General features: G+C 29.5%; 2 protein-coding genes across 12 annotated transcripts; both read left to right on the plus strand.

Moving 5' to 3' along the window:
* Window positions 1–253: 253 nt before the first annotated feature.
* LOC122569720 lies at window positions 254–13,949 on the plus strand. Of its 6 annotated transcripts, none has more exons than XM_043731210.1 (8): window positions 279–325; window positions 5,061–5,367; window positions 5,453–5,580; window positions 5,660–5,758; window positions 5,867–6,020; window positions 6,122–6,299; window positions 6,385–6,550; window positions 6,707–13,949. In XM_043731210.1, the coding sequence occupies exons 4-8, from the start codon at window positions 5,685–5,687 to the stop codon at window positions 7,326–7,328; spliced, it is 1,194 nt and encodes a 397-aa protein (XP_043587145.1). In that variant the 5' UTR covers window positions 279–325; window positions 5,061–5,367; window positions 5,453–5,580; window positions 5,660–5,684; the 3' UTR covers window positions 7,329–13,949. The 6 variants fall into 6 exon arrangements, with proteins under 6 accessions (XP_043587144.1, XP_043587145.1, XP_043587147.1 ...); XM_043731212.1 differs by lacking the exon at window positions 279–325 and adding an exon at window positions 337–426; XM_043731213.1 differs by lacking the exon at window positions 279–325 and adding an exon at window positions 4,043–4,437.
* A 1,122-nt stretch (window positions 13,950–15,071) lies between these two features.
* LOC122569721 (rhythmically expressed gene 2 protein-like) lies at window positions 15,072–18,665 on the plus strand. 6 transcript variants are annotated; one of them, XM_043731217.1, is made up of 4 exons: window positions 15,072–15,221; window positions 15,996–16,132; window positions 16,677–16,949; window positions 17,374–18,665. In XM_043731217.1, the coding sequence occupies exons 2-4, from the start codon at window positions 16,070–16,072 to the stop codon at window positions 17,842–17,844; spliced, it is 807 nt and encodes a 268-aa protein (XP_043587152.1). In that variant the 5' UTR covers window positions 15,072–15,221; window positions 15,996–16,069; the 3' UTR covers window positions 17,845–18,665. The 6 variants fall into 6 exon arrangements, with proteins under 6 accessions (XP_043587152.1, XP_043587153.1, XP_043587156.1 ...); XM_043731218.1 differs by lacking the exon at window positions 15,072–15,221 and adding an exon at window positions 15,764–15,781; XM_043731216.1 differs by lacking the exon at window positions 15,072–15,221 and having other exon boundaries at window positions 15,867–16,132.
* Window positions 18,666–18,909: the final 244 nt, after the last annotated feature.

The following is an 18,909-nucleotide window of genomic DNA, read 5'->3' on the forward strand; positions in this document are numbered from 1 at the left end:
ACTCTTCTAGAACCCTGGTGGTACTTTATCGAACTGATGTCCGACAAAAATCAAATCCTCCACCGGAAATCAAACTTATACAAGTAAGAACAAGTTTATAATTTAAGTTCCGTACATTATCAGTACACGTCAAATATAATATATAATAAATTTTTTTATAAAAAATATATCAACTAGACGTAAATAACGAGCAACGACAACATAAAAATTACAATTTCTTATTTGGTACATATGGACGCTCATCTGACTAGGACATGCAACAGACCCAGCGCCGTGAGCCTGCGCAAAGGAGCTCTCAAATCTGGCCGTCACCTGTATTGAAAAGGTAAGTACTCTGCTGTCATTAATCTCGACATCTTAATATGAATTTCGTGAACACGTGTGAGAAGAATACGACGTATTGATAACGCGACATATTGTCAGCAGGTTTGTGGATTGTCATACGAAATTACTCATGCGTTTATGATAAATATGTTCGGAGATGTCAGCGTCTTCGGCTCCGGGCTCTGAATCTGCCAGGCTGCTGTATCATCATCGATACATTTGACATTTATTTTTCATTCCCGTCTCTCTATCTCTTATTCTTTTAATCCGTCTTTGATACACGTTATTACAATCGTTGAAATTTCAGTGGTTTATGTCAAGTGTAACGAGAAACTTTCACCAGATCGTAGGTACCGTGTACCTTCATGGATTTTTCGTTGTCGGCACTCGTCATTCCATTGACAGGACACTGAATAACGTGCAGAAAGTATCGTTCGTATAAATTCTTGGAAATCTACCGGTTGTTACGTGTTATTCATCTTTCAGACCAACAATGATTCCCGCGTTTTACCTGCGCGGTATTCCACTTGGCAAGTAGACTTGTTTGTTTGTGCGTGCTGTATCATCTGTCATGGCGTGCCCGCTTGTGGCGGGTATCATATCATTGACTTTTCCAATTGTTGCAAGCTCAAGATATATGTCAGTTGGTATCATCGCATACGTTGCTCGAGAGGAGTCGTTCAAATAATTTTTGAGAGACTGATCGAAGAGAATATCATATTTATCTAATATTTCGAATAAACATACTGTGTATTTGTTAGGACGGGGTTGGTTAGAACGGAGGGAAGGGAAGGAATCGACGATGGCGGCGGACTGTACTGTGCCACGCGCCATGTCGGTCTCTTGCTCGCGCACGTCCTTCGTTCAGTGCACTACGTTTGTCTGTAGATTTCTTTTTTTGTCTTTGTGAAAATGGCACACAATCTGTCATAATTGAACTTCAGTAGGGATCCACATACTTGTAAAAGAAACCTCGTAGCTCTATCCTTAATGTTATATATGCTTTGAAAATTGATCAGTCTTTTTACCTCCGACAAAATAAAAAAAAGAAAAAAATTGAGTCGAGACATTTTTAGACGGAATCGCGGTCTTTGAGTTTATGCACTGTTATACCAGTGCACGCTAAGTATCTTCTCTTCTTATGAAAACTTCTATCAATATAATTATCTTGATCTTCTTTTTTGTTTATTTCATTTTACAATATTAGCTTTGTATAATAATGAAAAGGTGCTTTCAATCCGAAAAATTAATTTTGTAAGAGTATTCGGAGATAGTGTTGAATTAGGGGCAATTTCATTCTACGTTAGTATCAAAATTATAACCGTTTACATAAGTATAACAATGAGATTTTTATCATTTATTTATGGAATGATTTGCATTATTATATTTACATTTTTATTTATTATGTATAATGATTGTTTTTTGAGAGCGGCCATTCATATGGATACAACATTTTTGAAATTATCAAATTTAAAGCTATTATTCTCTTGTAAATATTGTCAATTTATCATACATCATGCAGCATGTTTTATCACTTATGATTAAAGATATTTACAAATGTCAATCAATTATTAATATTTGATAGCCGAAGGATTTAAAATTATGTTTCAAAAATAATCGAATATCGAAAGATAGTAACAATTTGATTATAATTTTCAAATGCTAAGGTAGAGAAATATGTCTCCATGTTTTTATTCTGACCAAAATACCGGAACCTGTTTTATCATAATGTAGGTCATCTCGATCAAATACTTGCGACATCGTTAAACATCGTTTCAACGAAATCGAAGTTTCTCAGACTGCAGTTATTTGTATTATTGATTACGATTTTATTCATTCTTCTGCCATTGTACGTATAGAGAAAATGCACCTATGCTTATTTCTGTAAGAACGTATATACATAATTTGGTGACACGTATTTACATCGAGGGCCGGTACCTTCCTCTATTTTTAAAACCGTAGACAACTGTAAAAGTGAGAACGAAAGTTGAACTACTGAGAGCTAACATGTCAGGGCCACGTTATTCGGATATTGTGCACTTTTTATCTTTGATTCATTCGCCTGTTCGAAAACGTTTAGTGTCATATTTGTAACAAGATTATTATATTCATAATTATAAACATAATTCATATAACGGCTACCTGATATATAATATTTATATACGCCGTAATTGATACATGTAGTTAATGGTGAATAACAATATATAGAACATGCAAAAACTATCTCATTAATATATTCAAAATCTACTATTTTGCTTTTTATCATATTTTGCTACAAAAAAAAAAATAGAAAATTGATTCAATTAACATATGATAACGTAATATGATCATACAATATGTAATATATATATGTAATATGTGAAATGTGGAAAAAGTATCTCATTAGTATATTCAAAATTTATTTTTCTATTTTTCATCATACAAGTATTTTACTACAAGAAATAGAGAATTGATTAATATGGTTAATTATATACAGTAAATATCTAACACAATACAGTTGAGTAGTTTGATCATAGATGTCGCGAATTTGTTATTGGTTTTTATGATAGGAGGCGGTCTTGACATTCGGTTTGTAAACAAATACAAATGAAATATAGGTAATGTTTAATATGCGTGCAGCCAGGTCAGAGATCCGAGTCGTATCGGGATGAAGAGGCAACCGATCAACAAACCACGTGGCAACATCGCTATACCCTCCTCTTTTTTCCCCTTTCCTGTTGCTTGATGTCCCTTACATCGTCTCCCACTATAATCATCGACTGCATCGAGGCGAAAGCACATTTACATTTTTTTACGTACAGTACGTTGCAACATTCTTGCTTTGAGGTTTCAACTACCGATGGCGCCACTCCCAGAATCAGTAAAAAAATACATACATATGTTGTATATTGAAAGAAAACTAAGAAAGATTTATAAGTTCATATTCAGGATCGTAGATAATACATCACGGGGGTTCTCCATCATGTTTTATGTTTTTAGATTGAATTTTATTCCATATCTCAGTTTCTCCATTATGTTAACCTACTAAAGACTATGTTAACGCAACGTTACATTTATAATTTCTTTTTAATCGATTCACATTATCATTATTATTGAATACATATGTTGTGACTATTGTGATTAAGAAAAGAAATTCCAAGAATTTACTCGATATTTTATCTAAATTTTACAACTTTATTAAGTTTGAAAAAATGGAGTATTTTGTAACATTACGATAATTCTTTCTTTTCTTTAAATTACAACATTCCTTTTCGTGTCTTCTATTTATAACGAACCTTTACAATACCTATTATTCTAATACATCTTTGGTACTTTGGCAGAACAGTATTTTACTTTATTTACATTTTTTTCTAATAATACATTTATGCACACATTTACATATTATTTTATTGCTTGGTGCTTAATGGTTTAATCAGAATTATTTAAGCTTAATTTTTATGAAATTTTTATATATTTCTCCGAATGAAATTATTCTAATTTTATGATTTTAACATGTTTTAACATGTATAGAAAGAATTTTATGCTTATGGAGAGAGGATATATTTTTATAGATTATAATAGTAGGATATCGTCCATTGGATGGAATCCAAAAGTGCGTGCATTACCAACGATACCTCAGTTCGAATCATTGAACATTTTGTTACGCTCCTGAACAATATCATCCTTGAGAAAAACAAGGACGGATGGGTAACGTACAGAGCAAATTCGGCATATCGAAGGAAAACTGGTTTGCCTTCACGTAGTACTTATTACGATACTTGTCGAATGAATGCCAGTTCGTGAAATGTGAACGCGTTTCTAAGTACGTAATAAAGTTGCCGAAATAAAGTACACCCCTTTAGATTGTACAATTTTATCGAATGTTACCTGTGATGCGCCACACGTCACTGACCTGCTTTTGAAATTGAATTAAGACAAAAGCCATATGGCATACAATGTGAATAAACAGATGCAATAAAATATTCTGTAATCAAAAGATTCGAGAAGAGATATTTATGAAAACCAAATCATGTTGATGAAGGTTTTGATATTTTCCATTATACGTGTTCAATATACATACAGTAAATAATAAAAGGAACAATATTTATATACATTCTTAAATATCATGATAAGGTAAAAGCATTTCAAGAGTTTGTAGGGAAAACAAAAAATAATATTTTGGGACATTCCATGTTCATCATACTTACACATTATTTTGTTGTGGTTTCACGGTTCCTATTTTTAGATACCAGTTTTATCGATATACCATAATTTTCTCTATTTCTTTTCTTTTCCTCCCAAAGTGATCAATCTTGACTGAATAGTCACAAAATAATAATCTTAACTATTATATCTTTTTATTAATAAACGTAAAGCATATTTCTATTTATAATAATTTAAAAGTTTTAATGTCTATAATAATAGATAAAATTATATATAATAGTTGAATGAAATTATATTTTTTTCATTAGTCTCTCTCAAAATGACACAAATCTCCACGCTATAACGATTCTATAATTAGTTTAACAATAACGAATATTAGTATGATGAAAAGTAATAATTTCATGGGAAGAAGATATACATTTGTGTCCTAATACATCGTACCCTTGATTCAGCACATTTTATCAATAACGTTTAACATAGATATTAACAATAGTGTAGTATAATATGAAACAAGTGACTTTGGTGATTCTATATAGAAAAAAAAAGTGTTTGTAAAGTGTCGATTTCCTTTAGCACGTTGTTTTTCTTTGCAGTTTTATCGTGTATAATATAAAGTGGGGATTCGTGAGATTATGGACGCCCCCTAGTAGCATGCGTGCGTCAGAGAACGTAGCGTCTTGCACGTATACACTGTCAAGCCGAAATCGCGGTGTTAGTTACAGACTGGCAACAAATCAATGTAAACAAGTATAATAAAGATGGTGACGATCAGCGGTTTTTTCTTCGTGACAAATTATCGCGAATGAACTTTTTACATGATTTTTACATACTGTACGGACAGAAACGGAGCTAATTTTGATCTACTGTCACGATCATCGAAACATGCTGTTTTCAGTAAAGGTACATTATTTTCAGGACGCGTTTAAACGTACGGTTCACGATTATGTTATACATGTATGTTCCTATATACAATTCTTCTTTGTAGGTAATTACTTACAATAATAAACATAAACCGATAATAAATTGTGAAAAAATATATTGGAATGAATTTGGTTGGGATAAACTTTTATTGGTTTTTTGTGAATTTGTTATCATGTGATATGCTTTCTTTATGTAAGATTCTACAAGATTTTAATCTGATTGATTATATGTTGACTTAAAAAATGTTATTTAATGTTTCAACTTTTTTCAGAAGCAGTTTGAAAATAACGTGCAAAATGTTTAGTTTTCATAAGCCAAAGGTGTATCGATCTAGTACTGGATGTTGCATTTGCAAAGCCAAATCCAGCAGGTAAGCAACATAACATAATTTTAATAAATACAGTCTTATATATAATTTATTGCTTTACAAATTAAATTATCGTAATAACGATGTAACATTTTCTTGTTTTATTTACAGCTCAAGATTTACAGATAGTAAAAAGTATGAAGATGATTTTATGGAATGCTTTCAACTTGAGGAAAGAAGAACTGGAGAAATTTGTAATGCATGTGTACTTTTGGTAAAAAGGTGGAAAAAATTACCTGCAGGAAGCAATCGTAATTGGAGACATGTAAGTTTTAATAAATATCAATTGCGCTAGTTGATTATACACATTTATTCTCACACAAATCAAATACGATTATGTACAGATCAATTTTTTGTACTTTACAGGTTGTAGATGCACGTGCAGGACCTGGCATCAAATCGTTGACAAAATTTAAATCAAAAAATAAAAAGAAAATGAAAGATATACCAGAAAAGTTTGAAAAGATCATGAAAAAGAAACACATGTATTTGAAAGCAGACAGAGATCGAGAACAAAGCCCAGCAATGAGTGATGATTTAACAGGTTGGTGTTTAACAAATTTGTATTTTTAAATAAAATGTTTTAAAACTATAATTTTACGACTATTTTTTGCTTTGTTCTTTTTTAGAAGATTATTTGAATGGAGATGGTAGTAAAGGTTCAAGTCGAGTCGGTAGTCCTATAGATAGTGATGATATTCCAGTAACTGAAAAACAATTAGATATCCAGGATGATGCAGAATCAAAGGATGATATAACTGTCAATGGTTTTATTGATTTAACATATTTCAAAAGGTTAGTGTTTCATTATTAAACAGTTAAAAAGTTTTTAATAATTTATAAACAGAACTTGCTAGATTTTTTCTTTGGTATTTGAAATATGTATACTTTTTTATTTATTAAGTTCTAAAAAAGCTCTTCATAAAAGATTATACAGCTATATTATTTTAGGGAGGTCATTTGCTGTGGAACAATATTCAAAGGTCCATATGGAGAAGTAATAGTGGATCCTTCATTGATAAAGCCTTGTATTGGTTGTATAGCTAGACAACAACGACAACAACAAACGAATGCATTAAGTTGCAGTCCTGTACATAGTTCTGCATCTGCCAGTCCTGTTCACAGTTCTGCATCTGCTAGTCCTGCTCATAGCGTAGAGTCTGGTACAGAGGCAACAGTCTCTAAGCAAACAAGCAAAACGTTTAGTGACTCATCATCTGATTCCGGCTACGATGAATCTTCCAACCAAGGAGTTGGTGAGAGTAAAATTACCAAAATTATTCAGAATGCAAGTGCTACTGTAAAACCAGCAGTTAAAATACAACCATTGAAAAGTGTTCAACTAAAAGCTATACCAGTATCGGAAGCTGTCAGGTTAAAAACAGATGTGCCAATTAAGTTGGTACCTATAAAACAAATTGATCAATTATCTTGTAAGCCATTGTCTTTAGTTTCTTCTGCTAATGTTACTTTAAGCAGTAGTACTTCACACTCCATCGTTACCGTCCCAAGTAATCCACTTGTCGATTTTGCCATGCACGCAGCCTCCTCCAGGCAATCAGTCTCTAATTAATGTCAGTCTCTTATAGAATTTTAATTTATTTTTTTCTTATATAGTTAGATATATGCTATGATGGAAAATTGTGTGTTATGTATGCTATTATTACCGTCCCAGGTTACAAAGGCTCTGGATAAGATTGTTTAAGTTTTATCATATCGAGAACAAAGAGTCTATAATGTTATAAATGGTGGCAAAAATGAATTCTTGTAATTAGAATAACTGTTATGATGTACAGTAGATAGATAGTGCTCTTAGGGATGGTTGCGTAGGATTCATGTCCTTGATCGTTGGTTATTAAAAAATATATATATATAAATATATAATTATATATATGATATTGTCTTTATGGACGTGAATTCTTAAATTGTATTCCACGTCTGTTAGATGATTTTTAAGAATGATAGTTGAAGAAGAGCACAATGTTTCTACTGAATACCGTTTGTAGCATATATAAAATCCTCATAAACTGCCATGCATTAATTGCTAGCTCTCCACAAATGACTCCCAAATGTGGAAAGTTATCAATTATTTTATAAGTTTAATAATTAGCTACGTACATCAAAATACTGTGATGACATTGTAATGTAATGTGAGATATAAGATTATTATTCAGCAAGTGGCAGTTTATACTATCTTCGTCCTAAGCATTAGTTAATGTACTCTATGGTATACAAGTTTTCTTATCCATAGCTTTTTGTTTTCTGGGTTATCTATCATTGCAATTGTATATGTGAATATTTGTGTAGAAGTTCCAAGATGCCAATCACGTTTCAAACATTTGGGTCCAAAAATTTTAAAAAAGAATTCACTTAGGGTCACGATAGCTACATTGTACCAGATGCATTTGATATGATCCAGATAAAGGTCCATGACGTTAAAATTAAGTAATTCAACTTAAGAAACGAATGTGTTCAGGTACTGTAAATCCTGACCCACTAATAGCAATAATATGAAGAGTAACTTTATAATAAAATAAATAAAATCTGTTGAATAGCATCATATCAATATGATGATATATTTAGGCAGTATTATTAGAGAGAGAAATTGAATGAGAACATGGCAATCAGATTGGCAAACTGGACCAGCAAAACTTTGTTATAATATTTCAGGGTGACTGCAGCATTAATATAAAAACAATTGATTAATACCAGAGTAACGACATATGGAGTAAGATTAATGCTAAGTAAGTGAAAACTGTTAGTTCCTAGTTTTCAAAGATGGGCACATAACCGAACAAAAGCACATAAAAGTACCTGTTGAAAACAGATTTCTGTGATTATTGGAACATTTATTTTCTATTTTGTTTTTTCTTTTTCTTCTTTCTCATTTTTTTGATCAATAGATAATCTTATACGCACAATGATTATTCAAATCGAGATATATATATATATTTAACCCAGGAGTTATTACGATTTTTTTAGAAACATATTTTATAAGATACATCTAAAATAATATGTAAACTCAATATTACAAAAAAAAAAGTAGCAATTCTTCATTTCAAGTTAAAATAATCTTAATCATGAAACCAAAGATGTGTGAAAGATATGTATTTATTTTATATTTGGGACAGATAACCCGATAAATAATATAAATTTTTATTTGAATATATTAATTGACTGTAGAATCAGAATTAAAATTACACATGTGCAATACATAGCAATTGTTTTTATGCATGATACAAAGTTTTTTATAATCAATTAAATTTTAATAATAATCTACTTCTGGGATAGTAGCAATTTTTATAATATTTCTCTCACACAGGCATTTGGTTTAAAATTTTTAAATGCCGCGTTTTTGCTGCCCATCTGGCTTAAGCTCATTGACAATCGTTATTTAACAAGGAAACGATAACAGTTTTTCATATAGAATCAAACATCGAAACTATGATTTGTATAAGGACAACGTTGACGACTTTGTCCTTTTACAAATTTTAATTGTACATTTCTTTGGACTAGGAGACTTTATGATCTCTTTACTGTGAATATTAATAACTATGTTTTTGTTGTAACTCACACGTTATGATTTATATAATAATTAATATATGTCACAAATGAAGGTTGGATCATAGGTTAATAAATCATATGTAATTAACAGTATATATTGAATTTTTAAAAAGCGAGAATAAATTTTAGAACTTAAAAGAGTTCATATTACAATTAAGATTTCTATAATATACTCGTTCAACTTATAACATATAATTTTTTTAAGTGATCTTTATAAACTTTCTATGATCCTTCCTTGAAACAAATAAGAAATACTTGTTTAATTTATTTATTTTGTAAGTTTATTTACTTGCAATATATGCTATTCCTTTTTTCTATATAAATTTATATATATTTTTATACAAATTAATCTCTGCTTTTTATGGAATACTTTCTGTAGCACTGCCAGAAAAGAGGGACACAAAGAGGAACATTTGATTCCAGGTCAATCTGCTGGCAATATTCAATGAACTATTTATTTTCAATTAGCTTACATACATATACATATATAATATATATTAATCTATTATTGAGTTATTTACATCTTAAGAGAAGGAAATTATAAATGGTGCCCACAGGTTAATTAAACATTAGGAAAACATAAAATAAGCTTACATAAGAAAATTTTTTAACGAATGCAAAAATGGTCTCTTGTTTAAAGTAACATAATTACGTGATACATAAAGAATACAAATAATTGTGTGTTTTTTAGTGAAAATGTGAATGATAAATTAAAACTTTATTCATTACAAAGAGTATATATGATATATCGTACAAGCAGCTATTAAAGATAATATTACACACTATCTGTTGTAAATAGCTGCAGAAAAACATCAAATTATGTTACGTAGCACAGTGATGTTGCATTACAAATTTTAAAAAGTGTTTAATTTCCAATTATTCAGATGTCTCTTGAAAATAGAATTAAGTGAAAGGAAAAACAATCGAAATTTCTATGCATTGATATCATGTAATTTGAATTTGATGTCCCTTGGTACAGAGAAATACAATAATTGAAATACATTTAATATGTTTTGATTGAAAGCAAATGTCGAGGAAATTTTTAAACTGTATAGTTTGTGAGATTTATTGGAACGTCTTGTGAATATGTCGCGAGAATTCGAAAATGATGTACTTAAAAATTTTGTTCGTCTTCCTAAACGATTTTTTTTTTTTTAGTTACAAATAATTATAAATTATTGTCTACTATTGAAACTACTGGTAAACTATTCATTCTGATAATTACAAACCCAAAAATTGATGACCATTTTTCTCGAGATTGACTTCTTCATCATTTCAATAAATCTTACAAATCATAGTTATTTTTCAAGAGAACGAAGGCATCACGCAAGTCTCTTTAATGTACATCGCTCGAAATTTATAATATGTCAATTTTCTTCTGTTGTGCAAAAGTACATAATGGGAAAAGACTTTTGGAAGAATAAAGGAAAATCAAACCGTGGGAGGAAATTGACATAAATTACTGATTTTTATATGAAGATTTTATTACACATATATACATTCGCATCGTTTGAATACATCGTGTACGTTAACGTTGGAATATGTACTCAAAACCTGTAACAAAATAAGAAGAAACTATTATGATCTATGATATTCGAAAAAACATGTGATTTTGACAAAAGAACTGCGTGATTTTAGCGGATCGTTATTGTCGAATTGCATTACTTCTTTTCACGATCGTATTTCACAAAAATGTCCCTTGAAAAACAAGAACTGCTAATTGATTAATTGAGCGAGAGGGAGAGAGAGTAAGAGCGCGTGAGCGAGAGAGATACAAAACAATTAAAAAAAATGGTGCAAGTATTTTACTACAGTGACCTGGCAGATTCCGATATTAAAATATTTTGCGATGAGAAACGTAAGAACGATTCTTCCCGAAGGAATATACTGTGCAAGCTTCTTTTCTATATCGATCTTTTGTGCAACAGAAATTATTTAGAAAAAGAAAAAAGGGAAAAACAGAGGATCGTAGGCGATACAAAAAATTCTAGAATCGATCTTACGATCCGTACATAAAAATTTGTCTGACGAACAAAGAATGGTCATTTTCTTTTTCTTTTCTTTTTTTTTTTACGGTGATTCTTTACGTTCGGTAATTTTAAGTAGTCTATCGAAACACGATAATTTATATAACTGCATTTATTTATATACATATGCTAAAAGAAATTATGGTGCGATTCTTAGTCTGAAAATTTTGAGTATTTTTCGTGCAACTGCATTTTTATTTTTACAAATTACAAGCCGGTGTTTCTCCCTGTCTATAGTTTGTTCCTTCTCATTTAATTTCTTTTTTTTTTTTCTTTTTTTTTTGTTCTTATTCCTCTTTTTCTTCTTTTTCCTTTTTTTTAATTTTTAATTAAATAAGTTTCATGTATAGGTACTGATGTATCGCATTAGACTTCTTTTTGTTTTAAATTCACATACATCGAGAGAGAAAGAGACAGACAGATTAAAAAGGAATGGCAATTTCGAAGCATCATATGGCATGGAAAAACATATATAATTGTGATGTACACAAGCTCACGAAAATATTCGAACGATGATGTATATACATATATATAATTGAAATAGATACAAATCCAGAATAGATAATACATATTTTGAAATAGAAATCAATGAGATTTATATACATGTTCTCCATACGTAATAAATGATTCAATTTCAAAATATCTACTATCTTATAGGATCTGTATCTAGTTCGATTGTAAATACACTATCATTTGAATACTTTGTGTGTCCTGTGTATGTATTTTATAAGAAGGTCGATCTCGCAAGAACGTTTTAGCTGTATGGTGATAATGGTGATGATGATGATGATGATAATGAATTGACCATCGTGATTGTGCTGCAGCAGAAAGAGAGAAAAAAATCTTTTGCATCAATTTATTAAAGATAACGATTGTGAGACTGATCGATGTATTTAGAAGATAACTTTTATTTACATACAACTATTAGAGATAGGCGAGAATATATTGTACTATTCGTGCATATATTATTAATGAAATTCTAATGATAATAATAAGAAACGATGACTGCCGCAACAAATATATCTCGTTATCGCAATGATTATTATATACATACGGTATGGAACATTTGTACATACATACATATATATACACACATATATATTTATGTATATATATGTGTGTATATATATATATATTAACTTTAGATTAACATGTCCAATTCCAATGATTGTACAATGATCATGGAAGTATTAAATCGTTGGTCGATTATCCCATGGTTTGTTTCCTTTTATTAAAACACAGCACAACTAATGGGACGATCGATTATTACGATTGAAAAAAAAAAAAGCAAAGTATACCACCTTTCGCTATGTACAACTTTGTAATAAAACGATTTTACTTTTAAGGAATCCATCAGTCATGCAAATTGTAAAATGGTAACTAATTGTACACCGTGAAATTGTCATGGTAATTCTTAACGTAGTCCAACGCACATATAATTATATTTTATCTTGATTGATTCTTCTTTCTTTTCTTTTTTTTGTAGAAAAATTTATAGCTTGAATATAGATTGTATTTATACGTATTGTATATCTCTCTTTATTTCTTTTTTGTTTTTTACGATATGTGTCGTCGACGTGACGTTAGAAAGAGCAAAGCAAACTCGACAAATCAACACCAATCGTGAATCAATGAATTTGTATTATATCAATATCAAGAAGGAAAAACAGAAATGATATGTACTTCTATTACATATTATATATTATATACATATACATATACACGTATAGAAAAGTCTGTGAGATACCAAATTTTGATAGATAAATAAATAATATAAATCGTATATATATATATATATATATATAAATATAGAACATACTTAAAAGGGATGCGCAATATATTAAGAAATGTATCTCTTACTTTTATGTTTTTGGTTTATACAGATATACGAAAAAAGAATCTATTATTATAATTATAATTATTATTATTATTATTATTACTACTACTACTACTACTATTACTACTACTATTACTATTATTACTACTACTATTATTTACGTCTTTACTGTTACGCTGTGATGATTAGTCAGTACGACGTATTTAAACTGTTTTTTTATAAAATGCATCAGCAAGCTGTTCGAACGATTGTAACTGAGAGTTCGCTATTGCGGGGATTCTCAAAAGTAAATCGAACGAGTATAAAGTTCATAAAACGTGATTAAAAACTGAGAACTCGTAAAAGGTAGAAGATTAAGATATCGAAGCATTTTGCATTTGAATGTCACAAGTATTTTACTTGGACGGTGATCTTGAGAGATTAAATCGAGCAGCTTTTTCAACCCTCCATGAAATGTTTCTATGTAGAATAAGCTTATAGAATTAAAATATATTTGACTGAAAAAATTATGAAGTTCTGTACCTTATCGTACATATTTACAAAAAAAAAAAAAGAAATGAAAATTGTAAAAGTGCAATTAAATCGCTGTGGTGAAAAATATATTTCCTTAAGACCAAGAGAGTTCTAGGAAAGAAACAAAAATTGAATATCGAATGAAAGTGCAAAATGCTTACTCAAAATATTATATATAAATCCATATTGATAGTTTTTTGTAGAAATTCTTTGTATTCATGTCTTACTTAATAATAAAAAAAAAAAAAAGAAACATATAAGAACAAAAATTTCTAATTTGAAGCAAAATACAAAGGAGCAGAAACAAAATTTAATCGAACAAATGCATACGTAAATATTCATGACGTGTTAGGTGCGGTACCAGAAAGTTTGAGAAACCCTGCTCTACGAATTAAGTTCTAAACCATTCTTCTTAAGTTCCAAGATATCATTCTTAAATCATTAACTTTTTATTTTTTATACGAATCAATTAGCAATACTAATGGGATATTTTCATAATTTTCACGTAATTAGAGTGATAAAAAGTAAGTTTTTAAATCACGGAATCAAAGCCAAACAAATGCGTATATGATAGGGCGACTAAAAAACTATACGCGCGCAATAATTAGATTTTATTAGCGTAAAGATCGTTAAATGGCCAAACTTCCCCCGGATATTTCTTTTCCCGATACAAAATAACTGTAAGTGACCGCAATAAGATCTTACAATTTTCCATACGTACCAATAGAGAATATAAGGAGCACATATTATTGTCATTATCCTTAGAGATACTAAATAATAATGTTTTGTAATTTATATATATCTTTATACGTCTATATATAATACATAAATACGTAAAACTGTACATAGAAATAATGGAAGTTTTTTACGTTATATCTACGATCTGATATATATATATATATAATATATTTACATGCATCTTATAAAATAATGCTTGTGTACATTGCATACTAAATGAACATTTTTATCTATTGCGTGATAAGCAAAATCACGCGAGAAGTATTATGTACTTATTCCAATTGTTAAATATTGATTAAAATATTATATATAAAATTCATACAACTTTTCATGAATCATTGCATCGTATAAAATATGCATTTTCGATAAAATTTAGATAATTTATGAGTTCTATCAGTTTAATTTATTAATACTGACACCTGTAACATGTACGGGCATACTTAACCGCCAAATTTATTATACATTCGTTTTCTGGCAGCTTGTTTTCTTTATCCACTGATATCTACGATTTTAAGTATGATATTTTATGTTAAAAATATATATATATATTGCCTTCCTAACGCTGTCTATTGTATATTTGATGAATAAACGATGATAATTTTAGCAGCTTTTTATGCTAGCTTCTCGCATCTACTCTTTTAGTCTTTGGTCAGATAGCGTTCAGGAATTTCTTTTCTATATACCTATTTCTTTCCGACAACTTTGAATCTTATTTTGTTTTTATTAGTTTTGTTATTGTTTTTGCTATTATTAATTGTTATACTCTTATATTCTTTTGCGCAATCAGGTATGTAAATCTCTCTATTCCAGTAAAAATATTTTTTCTATTCCATACTCGGCCAAAAAAGCAGAAAATATGAAATATATCCTGGGGATATGAATTCATACAAAAAGATTTAAGCATTAAAGAATTAACATTGAGGTTTATACAAATCTGCCAATTTCTGTATAATACCTATTACATACTTCGAAATTTATATCTCCATAATTGCCTTTGTTTTAACAAATTATAATTATTCAATTACTCAAGTATTCCAGTTATAAAGTATTGGAGACAAATATAATACATAAGTCATCTTTTAGCAGGGTCATATAAACAGGTCTTGACATTCATATACCGAAAGCATAGAAGGAATCGTTGAAAAATTGAGTCGTGAGAGATCAACATGGAAGACAAGAAGTCTCGTTCTGCGCATGCGTGACGTGCTATGAATATCTCAGACAGAGACAGAGGCACTCTACTCGTCTCTGTCTGTACGTAAAACGAGACCTTTCCAAAGGAAATGTTGATCTTTTTCGATTTAAGAGATGGACAGGTTTTTTTAGCGAGTGTCTAGACCTATTTGTGTATGACCGTGTTTTAAAGCATAAATACTATAAATATTATACAAAAATGATTACTACAATTACATGTACACATATACACTATTCTAATGATTCGAAAGAATATCATATTATATTAAAATTATTCTAATTTCACTTAATTTTAATTAAAAGTTTATGGTAGAAATATATGATAGGTGCATATTTTTAACTATTATCCGTATCATCTTTTCTTCAGGAGTATGTCACGTGTTAACGGATAAACGGCGTGAGAATAGTCGTCATACCTATTCTGGTTTCTGCAGGAGGTGCATGAGCTTTGCTAATGCACCTACTGTACAGTTTGTGCTTCTTCGCGATATTGTTGTTTCATACGTGAGTATACTTTCAACTTACTTTTTAAATAACACAATTTTTGTCAAACCATTTTTATAAATTTTATGAATAAGAATTTATCAATATTTTATAATTATAATATTATAAACAAAAAACTACTATGATACAATTTCTTTATACAATTATATATAGAATTTAAGTTCTTATAATATAAATAGATTTTTAAATGTCACATAATATAATGTAGAGCTATAATCATTCAACATATTACAACAATAAAGCAATACATACAAAATGCATATAAAAAGATCAGATCATTCGAAGTAATATCAAAACAATGTTTTCATACGTTAAATACATTAAAAATATGTAAATTCAAAAGACTTTATTGTTAACTTCCGGTGGCGTTGGAAATGTTAAAAAAGTTCTGTTACGCGAAGTTTAGATTGGTAATACTGTTTGTGACGTGAAACAAGTGTTTACTTTTTTGGTTGTATACTGTTGTCACAAGAGCAATGCTAGATATTTGGTGTATCTCCCTTTATAGATAAAAATTTACAGATAAAATTTTAAAATGATAAAGATCATCCAACCGCGATTAATAACCTTCGATGTGACTGGTACGTTGCTGATGACGAAATTGGAGGATTACGTCAAAATTGGTTCTCAGCACGGCTTACCACTTGATCGACGCAAATTGGCGCGAAGCTTCAAAAACAGCTTTCATAGGCTTAGTTTAGAACATCCTGTTTATGGGAAACACACAGGCATCGGATGGAAAAATTGGTGGAGACAACTAGTTCATAGTGTTTTTAAGGACCAACACAATTACATTTCGGATGCTACTTTAGATAAGGTGATATTACTATGAAACGAATAAAACAAATATTTTATTTGATTTTTTCACATTTAATTTTTAACAAACGATCAGGTATATACAGTTCTGCGAAAGTATTATTCATATCTAGATATGGCTTAAAGGTGTTATTTATTATAAATAAAATTAATACTTTTAAGAATGAATTAAACTTAAAAACCGTTTAAAAAAATTGAACCTTTTAAATGAATACAAATCATTTATATTTCATTAGTATCTGCTGTTTATTTTATTACTAATTTTATACGTAACGGATATATTTTTATTCTTGTTAACTTCAGTTTTGGATTTCCGTGATTAATAAAAAAATATATATTATAAGATGAAGAAAATGATTACCGAAAGAACTTAACCCAAACTCATACCTACTATCGATGACCCTTTTTATCGTTATGACCCATAGGTTGCTAACAGTTTGATAAGATGCTATGGTACGAGTATGTGCTGGCACAAGTATCCAGACACTATCGAGTTACTGGACTATCTTAGAAAAAAAGAACTGATTTTGGGAGTAATATCGAATTTCGATGAGAGATTGGAAGCGATACTCGAGGATACGAGGATACGTTCTTATTTTTCTTTTGTCTTAACATCCTACGATTTCGGCGTGGAGAAACCAGATACTTTGATATTTGACGAGGCGCTCAGGTTAACAAAGAAACAACGTGGTATCAATATAAGTCCCCAACAAGCGATACATATTGGCGATTCTGTCAATAATGACTACATTGGTGCTAAAGACGCAAAATGGAATGCAATTCTTATTCAACGTGATAATGATGAGAACCAAAAAGAAATCCCTGCTGAGGACGTGTTTAGAAATCTTCGAGATTTGAGGGTACACCTTTCTACACTTTTAGATGGGGGCGTGTAGTGTACGCGATTTAACGAAATGAATTTGAAACTAATATTTTAATCATCAAAAAATTCAGACGTTATTTCATCAAAAGAAGACACATTTGTCTATGACAAAACAAATAATAGTGTTGATAAATATTATTAATATGTCTATTTTATGTTGAAAAAATTGACTGTTAGGAATAGAATTTTCTATATCGTATTTTATGAATATGAGAACATTTATTGTTAAATTATAAGATAAAATCGAGGAATATCTCATACGCTTATATACATAATGTAATTTTTTATGAATATAACGTATGTTTAAGTTATACTCAATGAACATGTAAGATTATAATAGCAGTTACGGAAATATAATTGAGATGATAACTAATGCCATACATACATATAGCTTCGTTTTATATATATAAATGTTAATAATAACTCTTCATACTACCTGAACTCAGCAACATTTAATAATATGCTGGTGTCGCTACTAGTAAATGCAGTAAAAGACTATCTTAAAGAAAAAACATATCTTATCATAATTTATATTTTTATACAAATATAATTTTCTATTGCTTCTACAGTTCTTTATTATTTTCATTCAACATATTAAACTTACATGCTTGTATTCATTTATAAATTAACTGAACTTTTTATCAATTGTGAATCAAATCACAATGACAGTGAAACGATTACTAATTAAAAAACTATATAAACGCCCGGGTGGACTTGCGTTATCACTTCCCATTTCCTGGTAAAAAGATCTAAATTGTCAGTATTTTCTAAGTGATAAACATCGAATTATAAATATTGTACAATTTTTTATACATAAAACAGTTTGTCAATACATATCGTATTTATTATCAATTTAGTATTCGTCTCTTTTCATTGTTATCCTCAATCATTCATTCTCATTAATACAATATTATTTACAAATTTTTATAATAATGTTTTTAATAAAACTCTACTTTCCCACATATCCTATTTAAAGAAATTGAAAACAACAAATTGAAGTATATTATAGTACAATATTGATAATAGTAGAAAGAAGTCATCATTTCCTGAGTAATCTCTTTTTCATTTCCGTTCTAGC

This window comes from Bombus pyrosoma, linkage group LG7, assembly GCF_014825855.1.
Source record: "Bombus pyrosoma isolate SC7728 linkage group LG7, ASM1482585v1, whole genome shotgun sequence".
Classification (NCBI taxonomy): Eukaryota; Metazoa; Arthropoda; class Insecta; order Hymenoptera; family Apidae; genus Bombus; species Bombus pyrosoma.

Excerpts from the sequence above, each read along its gene's own strand:
- LOC122569720 (XM_043731209.1), top strand. The coding sequence starts at position 255 with ATGCAACAGACCCAGCGCCGTGAGCCTGCGCAAAGGAGCTCTCAAATC. Across the intron at positions 5,759-5,866 it reads TGCAAAGCCAAATCCAGCAG|CTCAAGATTTACAGATAGTA; the intron begins GTAAGCAACATA and ends TTTTATTTACAG. Across the intron at positions 6,021-6,121 it reads GCAATCGTAATTGGAGACAT|GTTGTAGATGCACGTGCAGG; the intron begins GTAAGTTTTAAT and ends TGTACTTTACAG.
- LOC122569721 (XM_043731216.1), top strand. The coding sequence starts at position 15,935 with ATGGTAGAAATATATGATAGGTGCATATTTTTAACTATTATCCGTATC. Across the intron at positions 16,133-16,676 it reads GCGATATTGTTGTTTCATAC|ATCATCCAACCGCGATTAAT; the intron begins GTGAGTATACTT and ends AAAATGATAAAG. Across the intron at positions 16,950-17,373 it reads CGGATGCTACTTTAGATAAG|GTTGCTAACAGTTTGATAAG; the intron begins GTGATATTACTA and ends TATGACCCATAG.